The sequence below is a fragment of the Crinia signifera genome, chromosome 6, assembly GCF_055691185.1.
Source record: "Crinia signifera chromosome 6, ASM5569118v1, whole genome shotgun sequence".
NCBI lineage: Eukaryota > Metazoa > Chordata > Amphibia > Anura > Myobatrachidae > Crinia > Crinia signifera.
Window position 1 is genome coordinate 268,745,603 of NC_139222.1, and position 19,211 is coordinate 268,764,813.

General features: G+C 46.3%; 1 protein-coding gene across 4 annotated transcripts in view; it reads left to right on the forward strand.

The window, feature by feature from the left end:
* HPSE2 (heparanase 2 (inactive)) overlaps positions 1-19,211 on the forward strand; it is a 333,369-nt gene that overhangs the window by 294,613 nt on the left and 19,545 nt on the right. For all 4 annotated transcript variants that reach the window (XR_014444637.1, XM_083149563.1, XM_083149565.1 and 1 more), the window contains one exon: positions 212-326. Coding sequence is in view for 3 of the 4 variants with exons in the window: in XM_083149563.1 (XP_083005689.1) it covers positions 212-326 (115 nt within the window). In the remaining variant the exon portion in view is untranslated. The remainder of the gene's footprint in view (positions 1-211; positions 327-19,211) is intronic.

Here is a 19,211-nt window from a genome sequence, read left to right on the forward strand (position 1 = left end):
ATTGCGTATTAGTATGACGCTATAAGACGGCAGATGTACTAGTAGGTAGCTGTGCGCGCTGCCACGTTATGCCCGGGTCACAGAATAGGAAACAGCAGTCAGCAGCTTCGTTCTCTGTCATTTTCATCTAATAAGCGATGCTGATGAAACAATAAGCCTCATCTTTGTCTATTTACAGCGACTCAATCTGATTTTGTTTTCTCTTATTTAGGTGGCTAAATACGTTAGGAATGTCAGCCAATCAAGGGATTGATGTTGTGATTCGGCACTCATTCTTTGATCATGGGTACAACCATCTGGTGGATCAAAACTTTAACCCACTGCCGGTAAGGTTATAATAACGGTAATGATTTGTTCATATGTATATCTGTATATAATGAGGCCATCAAATTGTCTTCTGCCTAGAGAAATGTCTAGCTCCCGATACTATAGGGATAATGAAAATGATTGTCAGACATGCCAGGGCTACAGCCGGGCCGAATCGGCCCTATCATATTTCCACCAGTACAGTTAGGGTGATTGGCCTAGCAATGATTAGTGGAATATTTATGTTAAAAGGGAAATGTTTTCCCATTGCGTTTATATGCGTTCACGGACAGTGTACAATGAATATTTATTTCAAGATCGTAGCGTGCAAACGTAATAGTTTTGTAGGATAAGAATTGCAGCGTGTTGCGGCAGCCTGGGAGCTGCAAAGACCATAATGGACATTTCATACACTGTCATTATACAGCTCGTGTGATACTAGCCCTAAGCTGGGTACACACAATTATCTGTCCAATCTGGCAGGTTGAAATGCAAATCTGGTAACGTACAAGCCCCATACACACTAGACAATATCATTTACAAACGATATCGTCAATGGTTTCCCTAAATCTACAAGGCGGAAAATATGGTGCATACACACTGAACAATATCATTAACAATATCATTCAGTGACATCATGTAGTTGTTGATGATCTAGTCCAAATTGAGCTTCATGTATAGATGATGGAGGACATCGCTAAAAACCTGCAAGGGATATCGTTAACAATATTAAGTATACACAATGGATGATATTACAAATGAAAAGCCCAAATGAGCGGCATTGTTTGTAATATCCCTGTGTATATGGGGCAGGGGCGGATTAAGCCTTCGGGGGGCCTGAGTCGCTTTAGACAAGGGGGCCTCCTCCCACTTGTCATTACAGGCCGCAAACTGCACGGGGGACTATTACACTGTCAAAACACAGAATAAAGGCAGTATAAACTTTTATATAAATATATATATATACACACACACATACCACATGAAAAGCCTGTGTTTGTCCCTCTGTACATTACGCTGTAGGAGACCTCACAGGCTAAGCACTGCCACTGAATAAAAACACTCCCATAATGAGGCTGCTGCTGCTGTTGTCTTCCATGGGCCTGAGAAGCATGTGATGAGCTCCATCAATCAGAGCTCAGCACAAGCTTCTCAGCCTCTGACCTCTTGTGCAAAGTCTCATGGGACAACTCCCAGTAATGCACTGCACACTTGTGAAGTCAGTGTGCCTTGGCCGCTGATGCTCAGCACCATTAATCATTGTCATGTTGGCAGATAGGTGAAGCTGCAGCACTATCCCACTCACGTGCACAAAATCATTAGCTAAAAAAACAAAAACAAAAAAACATTATTTTTTAGAATACATGCCGACCACAGGGGGCCATAGATAGAGGGGGCCCAGGGGTCCTGACCCCATGACACCCCACCCCCCCATCCTTTTCCGGGCCCTAATATGGGGCTTTAGTGACAATCAATCATTGGCTCCCAAACAAACAAATGAATAGAAAAAATAGTTGACAGATTGGACAGATAATTGTATAGTGCAGTGGTTCTGGAACTGTGCACCTAGGCTCCCTGGGGTGCATCGGAGTACTTGCAGGGGTTCCTCAGGTTGGTGGTCCAGAACCAATTCAAGTTATTTATTGCCAATGAAATAGGCAAAAACAGTGCTTGTGGCTTCTAATTAAGAATATGTAGGTAAACAGATGTGAATCATGTTTCTCACCACATAACTGGACCTAAGGAAAACATTTAAATCACAACTAATATAATACTTTCCCTGAAATTAAAAGCCAACTTTTGGCCTAGGAGTGCAGTGAAAAATATTCTGATACTTTAGGGTGCCGGGATTCAAAAAGTTTAGGAACCACTGGTATAGTGTGTACATGTCTTTAAGCTCAACAGCTTGGCCGTACATTCCCCAGTGCTGGCAGGTGCTACTCTTCAGCCCCAGGAAGATGACAAATGTTTGCTTCTAAGAGCAGCACTTACTCTCTTTCAAAAACGCAACGTTCCGCATCCTGAGAAATGACATACTGCAGCCATTGGGCGATTACCGGGTTCAGAGCACTTTTAAGTTAATTTAATGAAGCAAAGTACAAACATGTGTATCTGTGCTCTTCCCAGCTTCTATCACAAGCCTGTAACCACTGTATGAGGAATTACATACGATAACGAAGGTTCATATTCAGCTGCGGGGGAAATGTTGAAAACCCCCATGGTGCAGAGTTTTCCGGGAACAAGGTTTAATTCAAGGAAAGGAAATCGGTTATGGTACTTTCAATATTTTTGTAAAACTGTTGGGTCTTGCTTCAGTACCCCTGGACACCAATTAGCCTAATTGGTCCAATATATTAGATTGCAGAGCAACTTAGGTGTTGGATCACCAACTTTTTCATCTATAGGATCCTGTGGCCGGTGTTTAGGTGGAGGACAGAAGGTGCCACCAGCAGGATGAGGTGTTCCTGGGCAGGTCCATGGAGGCTCGCTCACTGGCATCATTTTTTGTTTACTCGCAGGTTTTTGTGGTAAAAATCCATCAACGATTTTCTTAACTTTCTATTGAATACCATGGGTATCTGAACACGCATATCCCCTTTAATGAAACATTGGTCACAAGGTCTGCAGGAGTAACTTATTTTGTGATCGCATGTGTAACTTATCTTGTGATTGGCAGATGTAAATTATCTTGTGAGTAGTAGGTGTGACTTATGTTATGATCACAGGTGTGACTTACCTTGTGATTGGCAGGTGTGACTTATCTTGCGAGTGGTAGGTGACTATGTGGTAGGTAACTTCCTCATGGAGGACACTTATCAAAGGAACCATTAGTCAGGTCTTTTAATAACAACTAATGTGCAATATATATATATATATATATATATATATATATATATATATATTGTTTTTTATATCTGTTATATTAAATATTAGGCAACACTGGCCAGTGCTAATTTGTGTATAATAAATTAATTTTCTTTTTCACATACATTGTTTCCAGCGCGTGTATATCTCTCTCTTTCTGTGTTTTTACATTGGGAATTGGCAATTTTCCCTTTCACGCTGCTTAAACCATATACACACATGAGACACATTTTTTAGATAATTGATTTTTTATTTTTTGTCTCTGTGTGTATTTTGGTATACAATAAATCGTACAATTGAGTACAATAATAGAGTGTTTTGGGCATACAGTACGAAGCCCCAGTTTTCACTACAGAGTGGTAGGTGTGACTTATGTTGTGATCACAGGTGTGGCTTACCTTATGATTGGCAGGTGTGACTCCTCTTGTGAGTGGTAGGTAAAACTTATCTTGTGATTGGCAGATATGACTTATTTTGTGATTGGTGGGTGACACATCTTGTTTTCGGCAGGTGTGACTTATCTTGTGATCGGCAAGAGTGACTTATCTTGTGACCGGCAGGTGTGTTTTATTTTGTGATTGGCAGGTGAGACTAAAGGCCCATACACACTGGAAGATTATCTTTCCAATCTGGCTGGTTGGAATGAAAATCTGGAAATGTTTGGGAGCAAATGACATGGAAAACAGACATAAATTGGTCCTACAGAGAAATTGGTCAATTTAAGGCCCATACACACTAGAAGATATGAAAGGCGAAAGTTATTGGTGAACAATTTCCCTTGAGCTGATCAGGAAAGATATTGTGATTTCACACTGACACACTGCACGATGGGTGCAAATGGCATGTGCAATATTGGCAGATTGACCTGCATGTCCAGAAGATGACAATATCGTTAACAATGAGTGGTAAGTGTGACTTATATTGAGATTGGTAGGTGTGATTTTGTGATTGGTAGGTGTGATTTCATGATGTTTTGATTGGTAGGTGTGATTTCATGATGTTTTGATTGGTAGGTGTGATTTCATGATGTTTTGATTGGTAGGTGTGATTTTGTGATTGGTAGGTGTGATTTCATGATGTTTTGATTGGTAGGTGTGATTTCAATCGTTAGGTGCAACTTCTGTTCTTGTGATCAGTAAGTGTGACTTGATAATTTACCACTGTTTATTCTACACTGGGAAAGTAACTCCCAGTTTGGTTAAGGGCAGCCCTCATTTGCGCCAAAGATTGTATTCTTTTTCTCGTTTAGTAAGTGTGGCTTGTTATCTTGTTATCGATATATGTTACTTATTATTATATGATAGGATGTGTGATTTATTATCTTGTAAGCGACTTATTATAATTTGATCAATATGTGTTACTTTTTATATTTTCAATGCTTTGATTGATAGGTAGGACTTCTTACCATGTAATTGGTTGGTACGATTAATTATTATTTGATCAGTAGATGTGATGTATTACTCCGTGATTGGTTGGCAGCATTTATTAAATGTTGATTAGTAGGTGTGACTTAATATCACGTGATCAGTGTGACTTATTGTATCTTATAATCAGTAGATGTGATGTATTATTTTATTGTCACAGTGCGGAGAGGAGACTGTGTCAGTCTAGAGTTTGGCAGTGTCGCTGATGAAAAAGAAACTGCCGGGGGGAGCCCGGCAGTGGTAATCAGCTGGTCGCAGGAGCATGTTCCTGCAACTAGCGATCACCACAGGGGCAAAAACGGGAGCGCGCACCCGGCGATATATCGCCGGTGCACACTCCCATCGCGGGCAATATGGTCGCTTAGCGACCATATTGCCCGCGATATTACACAAAATCGCCCCCGTGTGTACACAGCATTAGAGTGCATTAATCTCTTGTTACTTACAAAGAATTAATGGGTTAATAAAATCAGTAATTAACAGGTGCATCTTATTCCTGTCAACCTCTTTGAAGCCATTATTGATCAGGTTTCCAAGATCAGTTTAATCCGCTGATTTGTAAAGCACCGATAATGTCTATTTACATTATTATGCCAGAGATAAGTGATAAACATTCTCTCCTGTGCTCCCCAGGACTTTTGGCTAAACAATAGACAAAGAGTTTTAAGGAGGTGGCGTAGAATGTGCTTCTCCTTGTGGCCTGTTTGAACTCTGCTTGGAAACTGCTCTCACCAGATTGGCCCCTTTAACTACTAATAGGAGACATTAGTTAATGTCAGAAGGAACATGTTGAAAGCAGATGGAGAGTGTTACCTTTGATATTGAAATCTTATGAAAACATGAGACAAAATGTAATGTTTTATCTCGACTAAACAAATCAACAGCTTGGGCACATGAAGAGAAACCGTGTTACCAAAAATGTCAACAGATATTTTGTGGTGAGACCTGAGGTCAAAAAGTGAGAAATCTAAATGGTGCGGACTTGCTTCCCGTTGCGTCTTACACAGAGAACGTGATTTATGGTATTCACACTATCAGCACTTACCCAATAATGCTGGGATCTAGCATTTTATTTCCTGGAGAACGAGTAACATTGCTCGGACATACTTTCTGTTCGGCATGGTGCCATGTTGCTGTATCTAGAATCTACATATATACACACACACACACACAGATAGCGGCATATTTATAAAGTTTTCCATTTAATAACAACATTATTATTATGAACAGTTTCTTATATAGCGCACACATATTCCGCAGCGCTGTACAGACTATAGTCATACTTGCCAACTTTTGAAAATTCCTCTCCGGGAGAAGCCCGGAGAGAAGTGAAGGGGGGCTAAACGAGGCTTCGTTTTGGGGGCGGGGTGAGGCTGATGTCACTAAGCCCCGCCCCCACAACCAGCAGCCTCATTAATTTGCGGGTTCATGGGTGGGGCTAAAATGACGCGATTCGCATCATTTAGCCACACCTGCGGACCCGTGAAATTTGGAAATATATACCATGGGGAAGGGGGAGAGGAGGGATGTGGCTAGAATGTGGGAGACTTGCCCACCTTCCCGGGGGGCCGGGAGGGGGGCCCGATTTGCGGGACCCTCCCGGCCATTCCCGGAGGGTATGCAAGTGCCCCAGTTGAGCTTACAATCTATATTCCCTACCACATGTACATGCACACACAGACATTCTAGGGTTATTTTGTTGGGAGCCAATTAACCTACCAGTATATTTGGATTGTGGAGTACCCGGAGGAAACCCATGCGAGTAAGGGAATCCTATAGATATGACTTATTCAAGTCAGTAGTTACAAGGGGATACGGTCATTAGGTCTACACCAACTAGGTTGACAGACAGCAAGGTCAACATGTGTCTAGGTCGACAGGTCAATAGATCGACATGGGCTAGGTCGATAGTCAACAGGCGGTATTTTTCATGCTCTACCATCCACTAGGGCGTGGTGGGAGAATAAAATAGTGCAGTGCAGTGCACTTGAAACTGTGTCCATGTCGACTGTGTCGACAATCGGGTCAAAAAACTGTGAAAAACCCCATGTCAACCTTTTGAGTGTCGTCCTTGGCCATGTCGACCTAATGCTTATGTTGACCTTGACCCATGTCGGCATTGACCCATGTCAACCTTGCTGCCTGTCGACCTAGTGGTGTTGACCCAATGCTTGCCGACCTAATTGGTGTAGACCTAACACCCCACACCCGTTACAAATCAGATTTTAAACCGGTTTTAAACCGAGAATCCACTTTGTCAAGGATGAAATGCAGCTTTGCGTGTCATCTATGCGTGGACCGCTGCCGCCGTCCACACGCCAAATATCCCGCACACATGCAAATGGAGCATAAACATCCATCCGCAGCCTTGCGTGCGGTTACAGCGACCGTCGAATGATTTTGCAAGCTCTCACAGATCTAAAACGCCTCTCTGGTCTGGCTGTGATCTGCGGGCTCCCTGTATGGGAAGCGGGCAGGCAGCTGACAGCCGCTGACGTCAGCTGCCCGCCCCCAGCGTCACTGGTGCATTTACATGGGAATGCCCAGCGTTTTCATGGGCTGCCCCCCACACGCACTGCTAGGTGCAAATGGGCCTTACCATAGTACTTCCTCCCCCATAGTAATTCCACACATGCCCCCCTCAGTTATTTCACGCACCTGCCACTGGACCTGAATCTATTGCAAACACCACGTAATGGTGCCGAATGCAGCCCTACCATCCGTGAGAGCCTTTTGCACGTGCGCCGGGACGCACTTGACGCCTGGCACAGGCTGATCATTGGCGGAGGCTCGACAAGACTGCGCCGCACATGCGTGCAAACACCGGAGAGCCTAGCCCGAGTTGCACCCCCCCCCCCCCCCCGCATGTCACGACTACACCAACACTACGTACCGGCCAGTCCGGATCGGGTCGCGTGCCGCATCCAGCCCGCAGGCCGTAGTTTGCCTACCCCTGCTCTACAACCTTCCTCTGTAAGACCCCCTGAACCCACTATGCCTGTGTGTGACACCTTCTCGCCCCTACCCCCCAATCCTCAGTGTGACCCCCTGTACCATCTTCCTCTGTGTGTGACCCCCCCTGTGGCCCACTACCTCATGTCTGTGTGTATTTGGACACCTTGTACCTTAAAAACATCCCCCTCCCGCATATCACATTGTGTACCCTCCTAACCCTGTGTGAATGTTTTTTGACACCTTTTATCCCCTGTATAACCCTGTACAAGGGGAGGGGGGCTTCTCAAAATTTGGTATGTGGCCCAGGGAGTCCCAGTTATGCCCTTGTAAAGGGACTAGGATTATCGGACTAAGCAAAGTGTTGATACTCACTGCTGGTTCTGTAATGGTGTGTACACACGGTCGACATGCTGTGCGATGCGAATCCCGATACGATCTGATCACATCGGGACTCGCATCGCACAGCATGAAGGAGAGAAGAGAGGACAGTACCAATACCTGTCACCATCCTCACGCCGCTGCAGGTGCCGGGCAGGGGCACAGATGGCAGGGTGCTGCGACTCACACCCAGGGCCGCGGCACAGCAACAGCTTCCCCCCTGCCGCCCCCCCATGCATGCATCAGAGGCCACACCCCCCCCCCTCCTCTATACGTCGGACTTCTGGTTCACTGCGCATCAGCCCTGCAGCCCCAGGAGAAGCCCCTCTGGCCGCCGGAGCTATGTGAGTATGTAAGGCACAAAGACTATATAGTGTAGATCTGCACTATATAGTCTTGCCTGCCCTCACTATGTCGCTGCCGATTTGTGCTCACACGGGAGTGCGCATCGGCAGCTCAAGCCCTAAAAAGTACACAATCGGCATGCGATATGGCTTCCGCATACCTCCCAACTCTGCCAGGTCTGCAGGCGGGACGCTGCTGCTGCGCGCCTAAGGCGTGCCGAAATTTTCAGGGGGTTGGGCTAATTTGGGGCGTGGTCTATAATCACGACTCCCCCGCGAGGCCACGCCCCCATTTTGGCGCTATGGGGGCATGACCCAGAGGCTCTGTGAGCCTCTAGCCATGCCCCCAGCCCCCTGGCTGCGGGAATAGACGCTGTGCACATGCGCACAGCGTTTATTCCCCGCTGCTTAGCAGCTGACAGGGGGGACTCCCAACAGCCCCCCCACACCGCGGGACACTGCCGCCCGCGGGTGGGACAGCGGGACAGGCCCTGATAATCGGGACTGTCCCGCTAAAGGCCCTTATTCTAATCGGCTCGGTACGGCCCGCGTGCGGCCGTACCGCCGATGTTTTCTCTCTGCACATGCGCAGAGGTCACTCTGCGCATGTGCAGGGGAATTCTCCGTGTTAAAAATTTAGACGCCGCAAAGGGGGCGTATAGGGGCGTGAGGGGCTTCATCCCCTCATTTCCCTATGTGTACGCCCCGCGTTTCATGGGCGTTCCCATGCAAACGCGGGGCGTACGCATGGTAATGAGGGCATGACGCCACTCATGGGGGCGGAAAGCTGACGTCGCCGGATGTCAGCTTTCAGCCCCCATACAAGCTACCACACGGACGATTGTCCGTGTGGTCTCAGCTTGCGGGAGCTGCCGCGGCGTGCGGTCCTGCCTTCGATGGTCGTCGACCATCGAATGCAGGGGGCAGCTCCCAGCATGGTGGAGGCGTACGCCTCCACCATTTTCGTGCGGTTCGCCTGCCGTCCGTGTACGGACGGCCGTGGCGAACCGTATGGTGGGCGGGGATTCGTCTGGTGCGGTCGGAGCCGCATATGCGGCTCGACCGCACCAACCAGAATAAGGGCCCAAATCGGGACTGTTGTTAGGTATGATTCCGATGTTCACTATATCGGCAACATCGGAAGCCATATCGCACCGTGTGTACACACCATAAGATTGTTAAACATGAGATCTCCGCTTCTTGGTAATGTTACATACAGATATCACCCAGGCCTCCCCTTAACTTTTGACGTCTGATTCCTGAACTGGCGTGACCTGCAGCGATGGCTTATTACTTATGCTTGTTCCCGGGTCTATTATAATGGAAACAATTCTGGAAACAAGCAAGAAGTTGGGAAAGAAATACATGTAATCTAATATAATGTGCCCATGCATGAGGTCTTGGCCTGCTCCAGGATTGTAATAACATGGTACAATATACACAATGTCCTGTATTTCATAACAACCAGATTCAGCTCCTATCAGATTCCTTTCATTCTGCCGTAGAAAAAAGTGACAGTATAAATGGTTGCTGTATTTGTGCTCCTAGCACCACAAGCCCAAAGTGGCCAGTACATCCAGCAGTATGCAGAAATCCTAGCATGAACAATACTGGAAGTCATTTATGATTTGCCCATAAGGAATTTCTGAAACACGGTGCGATTAAAGTCTTTTATGAGTGATTCATAGGGCGCCCCCTCCATATAATTGCTGTTTGCATCCATTTGTGGGATCGTAGAGGTGCAAATGTGTATTAGGTACAATATAAATGTCACGTTAAGCCCTAACTGTCACTTCACATTATTTTACAATTGGAGCCCTAATTCTGGTGCTTTACGACAATGCTCCAATATACAACATCTGAATGTAAGTATCACTTATCACTTATCAAGGACATGAGACATCCCTTGGGAAAACAAGAAGTTATTTGGAACCATTGTGCAATTTTTTAGTAAAGGTGTCATTTTATAAGTAAGGGGAGTGTGCATTTTTTTTCAAATATGGGGGGGGAATTAACTGGGGTCCCCCTTATATTCAAGAAACCAGCTATTGGCTCTTGGACTGGTTCCATAAATACAGGGGGACAAAAAGAATAGGGGTTCCCGATATTTTGGAACCAGCACTGGGCTTCAACAGCCACAGCTGGGGGACACTTTTTATTCAAGGTCACATTCTCACCTGTGTAAAAAAAAAATAATAATAAAATAACATTGGATTGTGTTGTGGAACTAAGAGTCCCGGCAAGTCTTCCCCCGCATGCAGGGACTTGGAAAACCACAAGTCCCATCATGCATGGCATTAAAAGTCCCATGGCATGACCAATGTTAAAAAAACAAAAAAAAAACCAGAACAGTAAAACTTTAATAACATACAATCATACTCACCTTGCCATACTCTCTCCCACAGGTCGGTCCTCTTGTCCAGTAGCACTCCAGGGGGTTAAAAAAAAAAAAAGATCCATGAGAACCTGGACTGGAAGAGCCACAGCTGTATATACTCATATGTGGCTCTTCTCCAATACTGAGGGAACTCCTCTCAACCAATCAGGGCTTAACTCCTAAGGAGCTCCCCACCTGATTGGCTGTCTCCATAAATTCCCATACTTGCTGATTGGCCTTTTTTTTGCAGTGCTAATCACAAGTAAAAGCCTTTTTATACCCTAGATAATCTCTGTTCAGGGACAAAGAGCCCTAAAATCTTCTGTAAAGAGAAGAAACCACTGCACATAACAAATAATCTGTTACCCTGAAGCTGCTGACCAATGCGCCCCCCCAAAGACAGTACTATAAGTTGGCGTCATCTGCTTTAATTCTGCGATAAGTAGGGCTAGTGAACTGGCTGATCTGGTAATTAAGGTGGGCAGAGGGGTAGAATGTGTTATAAACAGTCCCGATACATGTTAGAGAGAATCTCTTTGCAAGACACATATAGAATAGAATAGAATAGAATCAACTTTATTGGCCATGTATGCTTGCGCACACTAGGAATTTTTTGTGGATTACAGTGCTGCATCAGGCAGGGATGGGGGGGGGGGCATTGCATACATTACATTAAGACATTACATGCAGGAACCACATGCCCGCCGGGCTGCACAGCGCCTAGGCAGCCATCAACGGCGCCACTGGTCGTTGCAGCAGCCAGGTGGGTAACAACATAAGCAGGGACAGTACAGTTTATCACACAGGGAGCACATACTCGTCAAAGCTGCACAACGCCTAGGCAGCCGTCCATGGCGCCACTGGTCGTTGCAGCAGCCCGGTAGGTAGCAATATAAACAGGGACAGTATATTTATCACATGGGGAACACATACCTGCCGACTGCACAGCACCTAGGCAGCCATCAGCGGCGCCACTGGTCATTGCAGCAGCCAGGTAGGTAACAATAGAGCAAGACAGCACAGTATAGCAGAGACAGTATGGTTATCACAAGGGAGACATAGGGTTACGTAGGCTGAGTGCACATTTTCCTTGGCAGCCATTTGCGGCGCCATCTTCCTGTGGGAGAACCAGTGGGGGGGGGGGGGGCTGGGGGGCAGGGGGAGAGTGAGTCAGTGAGGCCTGGGGAGAGTCAGTGAGGCCTGGGGCTGGAGTTGGGCCCTCTTTAGGCTGGGTTCCACGCCGCTGCCACCAATGGTGTAATTGTACCTTCTCCCTTGGGGGGACCTCCGAAAAGCAATCAATGGCTAACTCCAGAAATCAAGACAACCATTGAGCCAAACCTGTTGAGGATTTTACGTAATAGAAAGCGTATCAATAAATAAGTCCGTTATGAATTATAATAGCATTGTGATTAGAAGGTGTTGGAGACAGACAAAGGTGGAATGAGGTGGGTTCTTTAGGTCAGCATCCAAATGTACTCAGAAAAAAACAAATATGGTGTATGAAATATGATGGGGATGCTGTTATTGTAAACCTCTAGAACTGAGACGTAGGGCCAGATGTATGAAGCTTCAAAAAGTGATAAAATGGAGAGTGATAAACCAGCCAGCCAATCAGCTTCTAACTGCCATGCTACAGGCTGGGTTTGAAAAACAACAAGTAGGAGCTTATTGGCTGGTGGTTTATCACTCTCTACTTTCTCAAGCTTGATACATCTGGTCCTTAATCTCAGATGTGGGTGCAGGGAGAGGTGATTATCAGGGCCTAGCAAGGAGTATCCCAATCTGCACAACTCTTTCCAGAAGAAGGAACCGCACAGTAGCTGCCACCGGGCCAGCTCTGTTCCTCACACATAACACAATAATCTGCAGATTGTTAGTCTGATACCTCCGCAGTATGGGTGCGGCAGCCTGTTTACTATCGGATGTACTATGAGGATCCGCCTGTGTATGCCAAATATCCATGCGTCTGCATGAGGAAGTCCATCCCGCCCACTGTTATTACATCGGCAGCTGTCCTCATTAGTATTGGGACTTCATCTCGTGCTGGATGTGAAAGATCCATCAGAAACAGGTGTTCCATCTGCGTCCTCACACTACGAATGAGCATGGAAATCCGCTTACGCACCCATGAGACTCCCACAGGAGAGAGCAGTTCGTCCCGCACTCATGGTAGCCGCCAAGCTGCCGCCCAGAAACGCTTATATCACTAAAAGAGTGCTCCTTTGGCAGGCCATGTGCAAACTGGTGGAGTGCATGTGCAGTCAGCGGTTCATTTCTACAGCGCATGTAAACTATACGGATATACGCCCGCTTTTATACTTCCAACTCCGGAACATGGCCATTTGGTTGCAAAACAGCATTTAGCAGAACACGTTTTGTTCTTTAGCAGCTATAATTGTTCTTTTATAGTTTATTTCAAATGTACTGGAGGGAAATTCCACTAGCAACGCTGTTTAGAACAACAGTCAGGGATCAGGGGTAAATCTCCCCAAATGGGGTAAAAATGGAATTCCTGGGGGTAATGGATGGTAATGCTGCCAAGACACAGCTGGGCATGAACAGGGCTTTAACTAGGGGGGCCGCCGGGTGTCACGCAGGCCTGGAGCCGGCGGGTGTCTCCTCCAGTTTAGATTTTATGCTTATTTTACCTGTTTTTAAAACCCTGGGACTTTTTATTGTATGGGTGCCTGGGACATGCTCTGCTCGGATTTACGTACGTGCACTTTAATCATGTTCCGGTCGGGTTGGATGGATCTGTGTGGCCACCTCTGTAGTTATGCGGCTGCAGAGTAGTCTGAGGAGGGGCACAACTGTGCCACGTTCACAGCTCTGAACCTTACTACTGAGCGGTACTGGCTCCCGATATACTTCAGGACCAGATTTCTAGAAATATCATTTTACCTTAATCGTTTCTTAGCGCTAAAGACAACAATCTCCCTCTTCTGTAAACGTACCTACATTTTCAAGGGGTTCGTCTACTAAGCATCAATTTGGGTTCCATTTCCAATCCATTGGGCATCTTCAGCATTTTGTATCATTTAAAATTAGAGAGTATCAGTTTTGTCTGTCATTTGTAATCTTCCATTTCTATAATCTCTTTGTCCTGTCTCTCACAATGGGTGAGAAAAGCTGCAAAAAGTGATAAAGTGGGGAGTGATAAACCACCAGCCAATCAGCTCCTACCTGTCCTTTTTCAAACACAGCCTGTATCATGACAGATAGGAGCTAGTTTATCACTCTCAATTTATAACTTTTCAAGCTTAGTACATCGGGCTCATTAGGCCTTCTACAGAGTTAAACATAAAACTGTGACATTTGTGTATATTTTCATGTTGGCCAACTGGCGTACCAGGTGCCCCTACCATCATGGCTTGCTTCTAGAGGTAGGGTGGCCCAGTATTCTGGTTTTGCCAGTCCATCTGTTGAGGTCTGGCTCACACCTTTATGTATTTCCTTGGTAGCCAACCACCCTAAATGTCAAACTATATAGTCAGCCTATTGCATTGCCTGGCTCTGCTCCCTGTCTCTTGTTGCCTCCACTATCTCTGTTCCCTGTCTCTTGTTGCCTCCACTGTGACTGCTCCCTGTATTGGCACCTCCTGCTGCTGCTGGCTCAGGTTTATAAGCTGCATGCTCCTAGGCATTCTAAATGTCCTAGACATTTGCCTAGTTTACAGTCACATGCCTAGGGACGCTCTGTCAGGAGCAGTACCAGAGCATATGTGGCATAGGTGTAAACAGCATAACTATGTGGCTTTATGTGCATAAGGGTCGCTATTTCTCTGTGGCATTATGTGTATAAGGTACACGACTGTGTGGTGTAACATGTATAAAGGCACTAATGTCTGGTGCAGTGTGCATAAAGAGCAATACTGTTTGGTGTAATGTAAATAAGGAGCAATAAGGTGTGGTGTAATGTAAATAAGGAGGAATATGGTGGAGATATATTAAGCCTGGTAAAGTGATAAAGGGGAAGGTGATAACGCGCCAGCCAATCAGCTCCTAACTATCATTTTTCAAACCCAGCCTATAACGTGACAGTTGTGTAACGGTTTGGTCACAGGGTTTTCGCAGATATAAGAAATGAGCTGCAGTCTATTCAGAGATAAATATTTACGTCTGGTTATTTCATATGGATCTTAAGAACCCAGGATAGCGCTGGTGTGCTAGTAATGATGACAGCTGTTCTCAAAAGCGGTTATACTGGTTGCGATGCGGCCACATAAATGGGACTGACCGAACAGAGGCAGAAATCCTCATTCGTTTTCAGGACGGCAATGCAGCCACTTTACATGTGAACCTGAATGTCAGGTTTAAATGCTTTACAATAACGCCCATGTGTATGAGGTCTGATACAGCTCTGTTCTCTTTTTATTTTATTTCGATATTATGAAATTGAGCCTGTTAAGCAGAACCCCGAGGACTCGTCCGCTCCAAAGAAAACAGCACGGCCGTGATTTATTTTCCATGTTCAAGCCCACTTTGCTTAATGTACTTTAAAGCAGAGCTTTGAAAACAGTTACTTCCATTCTGGCAAATGGTGTCCCACAGTGTAAAACAGTTACGGACAGGTGAAAATTGTTAAACAATTTAAAAGCTACAGGGACTGAAAGAAAGAGCAAGACCAGACTTTGACCTGACTAGGTGTAGCGGCTGCTTTTTTCCCGTGGGAGCTATCAGGAAGATGAAAGCAGCTGAACATACCTGTGCTGGGTAACAGCGGCGAGAAATCCGAACCTCTCATTCCTGCTCCTGATGAAGACTTTTCCACATGTCGTCTTTGTGCGAGGTCAGCTGACTGTTGACAGATGTGGAACCTGAACTACGAGATCAGTCGCCGCTGTATCAAACAGGCTGGTTGTCCACTTGGTGACATATAGGAGCCTCATCCCTCTGAGCATAAAGATGGGATAAAGATGGTTTAATTTGGGGGGGGGGGGGGGGGGGATACGGTGATTGCTCTCTAATTTGTATTGCAGAAAATATTAATTAATCTGTTTCTGTGCAGAATAGGCTATTAGTTTTAGGTTGTGCTTGTAGCACCGGGTACTTGTGGATTATCACGGCTCCCACGATGTGCATCGCATAGCAAAAAATCGCATTGCATGCGTTTTTTAACAGAAAAGCATCCAAATGCATTGAAATTAGTATCAAACATGTTCAATGGCCCCCAAATGTCATTTTTGAGGCTGTACCACCCCCACTATCAACGCGAACCCGAAGCGTGGCAAGCGCAGCGAGCCCGCGAGGGGCGGCGGTACGCGTCCTACGACCTTTTTATACCCCCACTATCCACGTCGGCGTGGAGTTGAGAATAGAAATTGTGGCGAGCGCAGCGAGCCCCGCGAGGGGACATTTCAATGCATTTGGATGCTTTTCTGTTAAAAAGCCGCATGCGATCAAATGCGATGCGATCGCATGCGATTTTGTAAAAATGATAAAAAACGGCTAAAATCGCATCCAATCGCATGCCATCGCATGCCACTATATATGGCATGCGATGGGAACCGTGATAATCCACAAGTACCTAGCACCGTTATATTCAAGCAGCGTCTTAATCATCCTTTCAGTCCCTGGAACTGACAATCTAGTTCTCCAGCTGCAACCACGCACACACTCGGGACAGATCAGCCTAAGTACATTGCTCACTTCTGCATCTCTAGTTAAACAGCAGGGAGTGTGATGAAATGATTGACAGCGAATTGCGTCGGCTCCGCCCCCAGTGGCATACTACTGTACCTCTTTAACCAATTAATTAGATTTAATATATCTGAATTATATCTGCATTTTATATGGTTATAGTTTCTATATTGTAATTAAATTAATATAATTCACTGAGTGCCAGTGCTTCACACTTCTGCATACTGTTCATCTCATCCCATTTGGCACCTGTATTTGGCATGCAGATTGCCTAGAATGACATCTGGCATTCTGCAGAGCTCATCTTCTGTTGCTGATCCCTTCTTATATGACCTGGTTGGTGGTCAGCAGCGGGACTGGCGCATACACAGTTCCGTCCTTGGTACTGCGCATGGGCTTGTCCCTAACTCTGTGGACAGCAGACAAAGCAGCCCGTAGAGCAGGGGTTCCCAAAGTTTTTTGAATCTCGGCACCCTAAAGCATCAGAAAGGTTTTTGCGGCACCATTAGGCTAAAGTTTCTCATTGATAAAGTCAAAAACAAATATTAAGTTAATATATCTCATCCTTAGGATCCTTGTGTTTGTCCACAATTTGACTATTATAATAGACATAAAATACTTGAATTGGTCCTGGACCACCAACCCAGGGCCCCCTGTTAGTCCCACAGGGCACCCCAGGGTGCCAAGGCACACAGTTTGGGAAACACTGCCATAGAGGCATCCTAGAAGGGAGGGAACACCTACCAATGGGACTGCCTTGGGAGACTGATAGGTCGGACTTCCAATAGCATACCTCCCAACTTCTTGGGAGCCGGAGGAGGGACAGGGCACTGCGCGCCGCTTTGACGCTGTGGGGGCATGTCCCAGAGGCTCTGTGAGCCTCTAGCCATGCCCTCGGCCCCCTGCACAGCGTTTATTCCCCGCTGCTCACCAGCCGACAGGGGGACTCCCAACAGTCCCCCCCCCCTCGCCGAGGGACACTGCCGGCCGCGGGAGGGACGCGGGAATGTCCCCGAAAACCGGGACATTCCCGCGGTTTACGGGACTGTTGGGAGGTATGCAATAGGAAGTCACTGCCAGTCACTCAAAACGCCACTGGTCAGCAGGGCTGTCCCAGGGCACAGACATGTTGTGTTATAGCCTGATCATCCCTTCAAACTGCCCAAAGATCCAGACAAACCAGTGCTGCTTGTGATAGCAGTTAGATCCCTCTAGAATGGACTGTCACAGTGATGGGATTGTGACAGAAAAGGCCCTTTATCTCTCTTGTAGCTGTGATCCAGGTTCTATATATACTTTACATCTTATATATCAGAGGTGGATCCTAAATGTGGCCATATACTTTTTGTCACACACACAGGGGTAGGGGGTGTCCACTGTTAGACACAGCTGGGAGAGGATTACTGGGTGTCACACACACACACACGCAGTTACACACACAATGAGGTAGCAGTTGTGTACCTGCAGAATTTGGAAGGCTGACCCTGCCTACAGCAGTACAGGCAGCCAACGGTTACCGGTGGGGGAAGTTCACTCACAGCCACACAATTCTATTAGTGGCAGTGACTCGACACCACTGCTCGCTACACTGACCGGCGGGCACTGGGAAAATTCCAGAGTCTCACTAGCAACTGAGTGGGTGCAGGGGGAGCTGGGCACTGCAAGTGCTCTGGGACCACCTTCACCCTCAGTAGTTATGCCAATGGGAGAGCTATATAGAGAGCGATGGTGGGGGGTTAGAGAGGGAAAGAGAGAGAGAGGAGGGGAGAGAAAGAGGAAAGAGAGATGGAGAGAGTGAGGGCAGAGGGGTAAAGAGACAGAAAGGGAGACAGAGAGAGAGGGGAGAGAGACAGAGAATGGGAGAGAATGAGGGGGGGGGGGGCATTATCTCATTGCAGCAACCTGAGCACAGCACTAAGCCACAGGTTTATGATGGGGGTGGGCACTTTACAGCATTTAGCCCCTCCCCCAAATGGCCATGAATTGGAGTGGTAAGCCGTTTAGGGCAGACTTCAGTGTGCAGACTGCAGAGGGGGCTGCAGGCCCTGGAAACAGTTCGGGCCCCATAGCAGCTGCACCCTCTGTAGTTACGCCACTGGCTCGTCACAAACAAGGGGAGAACCATTTGCTGGACAGGCAACATATGGAAGGGCAGGGAGGCAAGGGGGCATCTTGGCACTTAATACATTTCTGTGCAGAACCCACAAAACTCCACTGCACCACTCCATGTTGTACTGCTTGCTCCTGGTAGATCACCGGCAGTGTATTCTGTGCTATACATTGCATCTACCCTGTGGCTTTATTCCACTGTCATTTCATTTTCTATTCATTTTATTAATTTCGTCTGATGCTGGAACAGGAGGACCCTAATGTACACATTTTTCTTTCATACTTTTACCATTAGCCAGCTTGGGGGAACATATGGTTATAAGGAACTGAAGACAATAAACTGCGTTGTGTAATAGAATGGAGATGTTTGGTTGGATTTATGTGTTGACATGAACTACTGGTTTTATAACGTAAAACATTATTTGTCGAGTTTCCTATGTCATCCCCTAAATGTTGTCATAGGAAATTCTTCTAGAAGCTACATAGAAATAATGTATAGAATCTGAAGGCAAATAAGAACCGATGGGCTCATCAAGTCTTTCCTTTTAGGGTTAGGTTATTAAGGTTAGGGGTTTGGTTTGGGTATTAGTTTTAGGGTACTAGATTAGGATTAAGGGTGGGGATTTGGGTATGTCTCAGTCTATACCACATCTCTTGGCAAATGAATGAGTCCTTTCAGATTTCAGTATTATGTAGGTGATACTCAATGGCATTATTACTTCTTTCTGTCGCTGATTCCTCTCCCTATGCAACCAAGCATCTGATTTGTCTTCCTTTGATTCCCTGCCTCAAGTCACCTGATATAGTGAC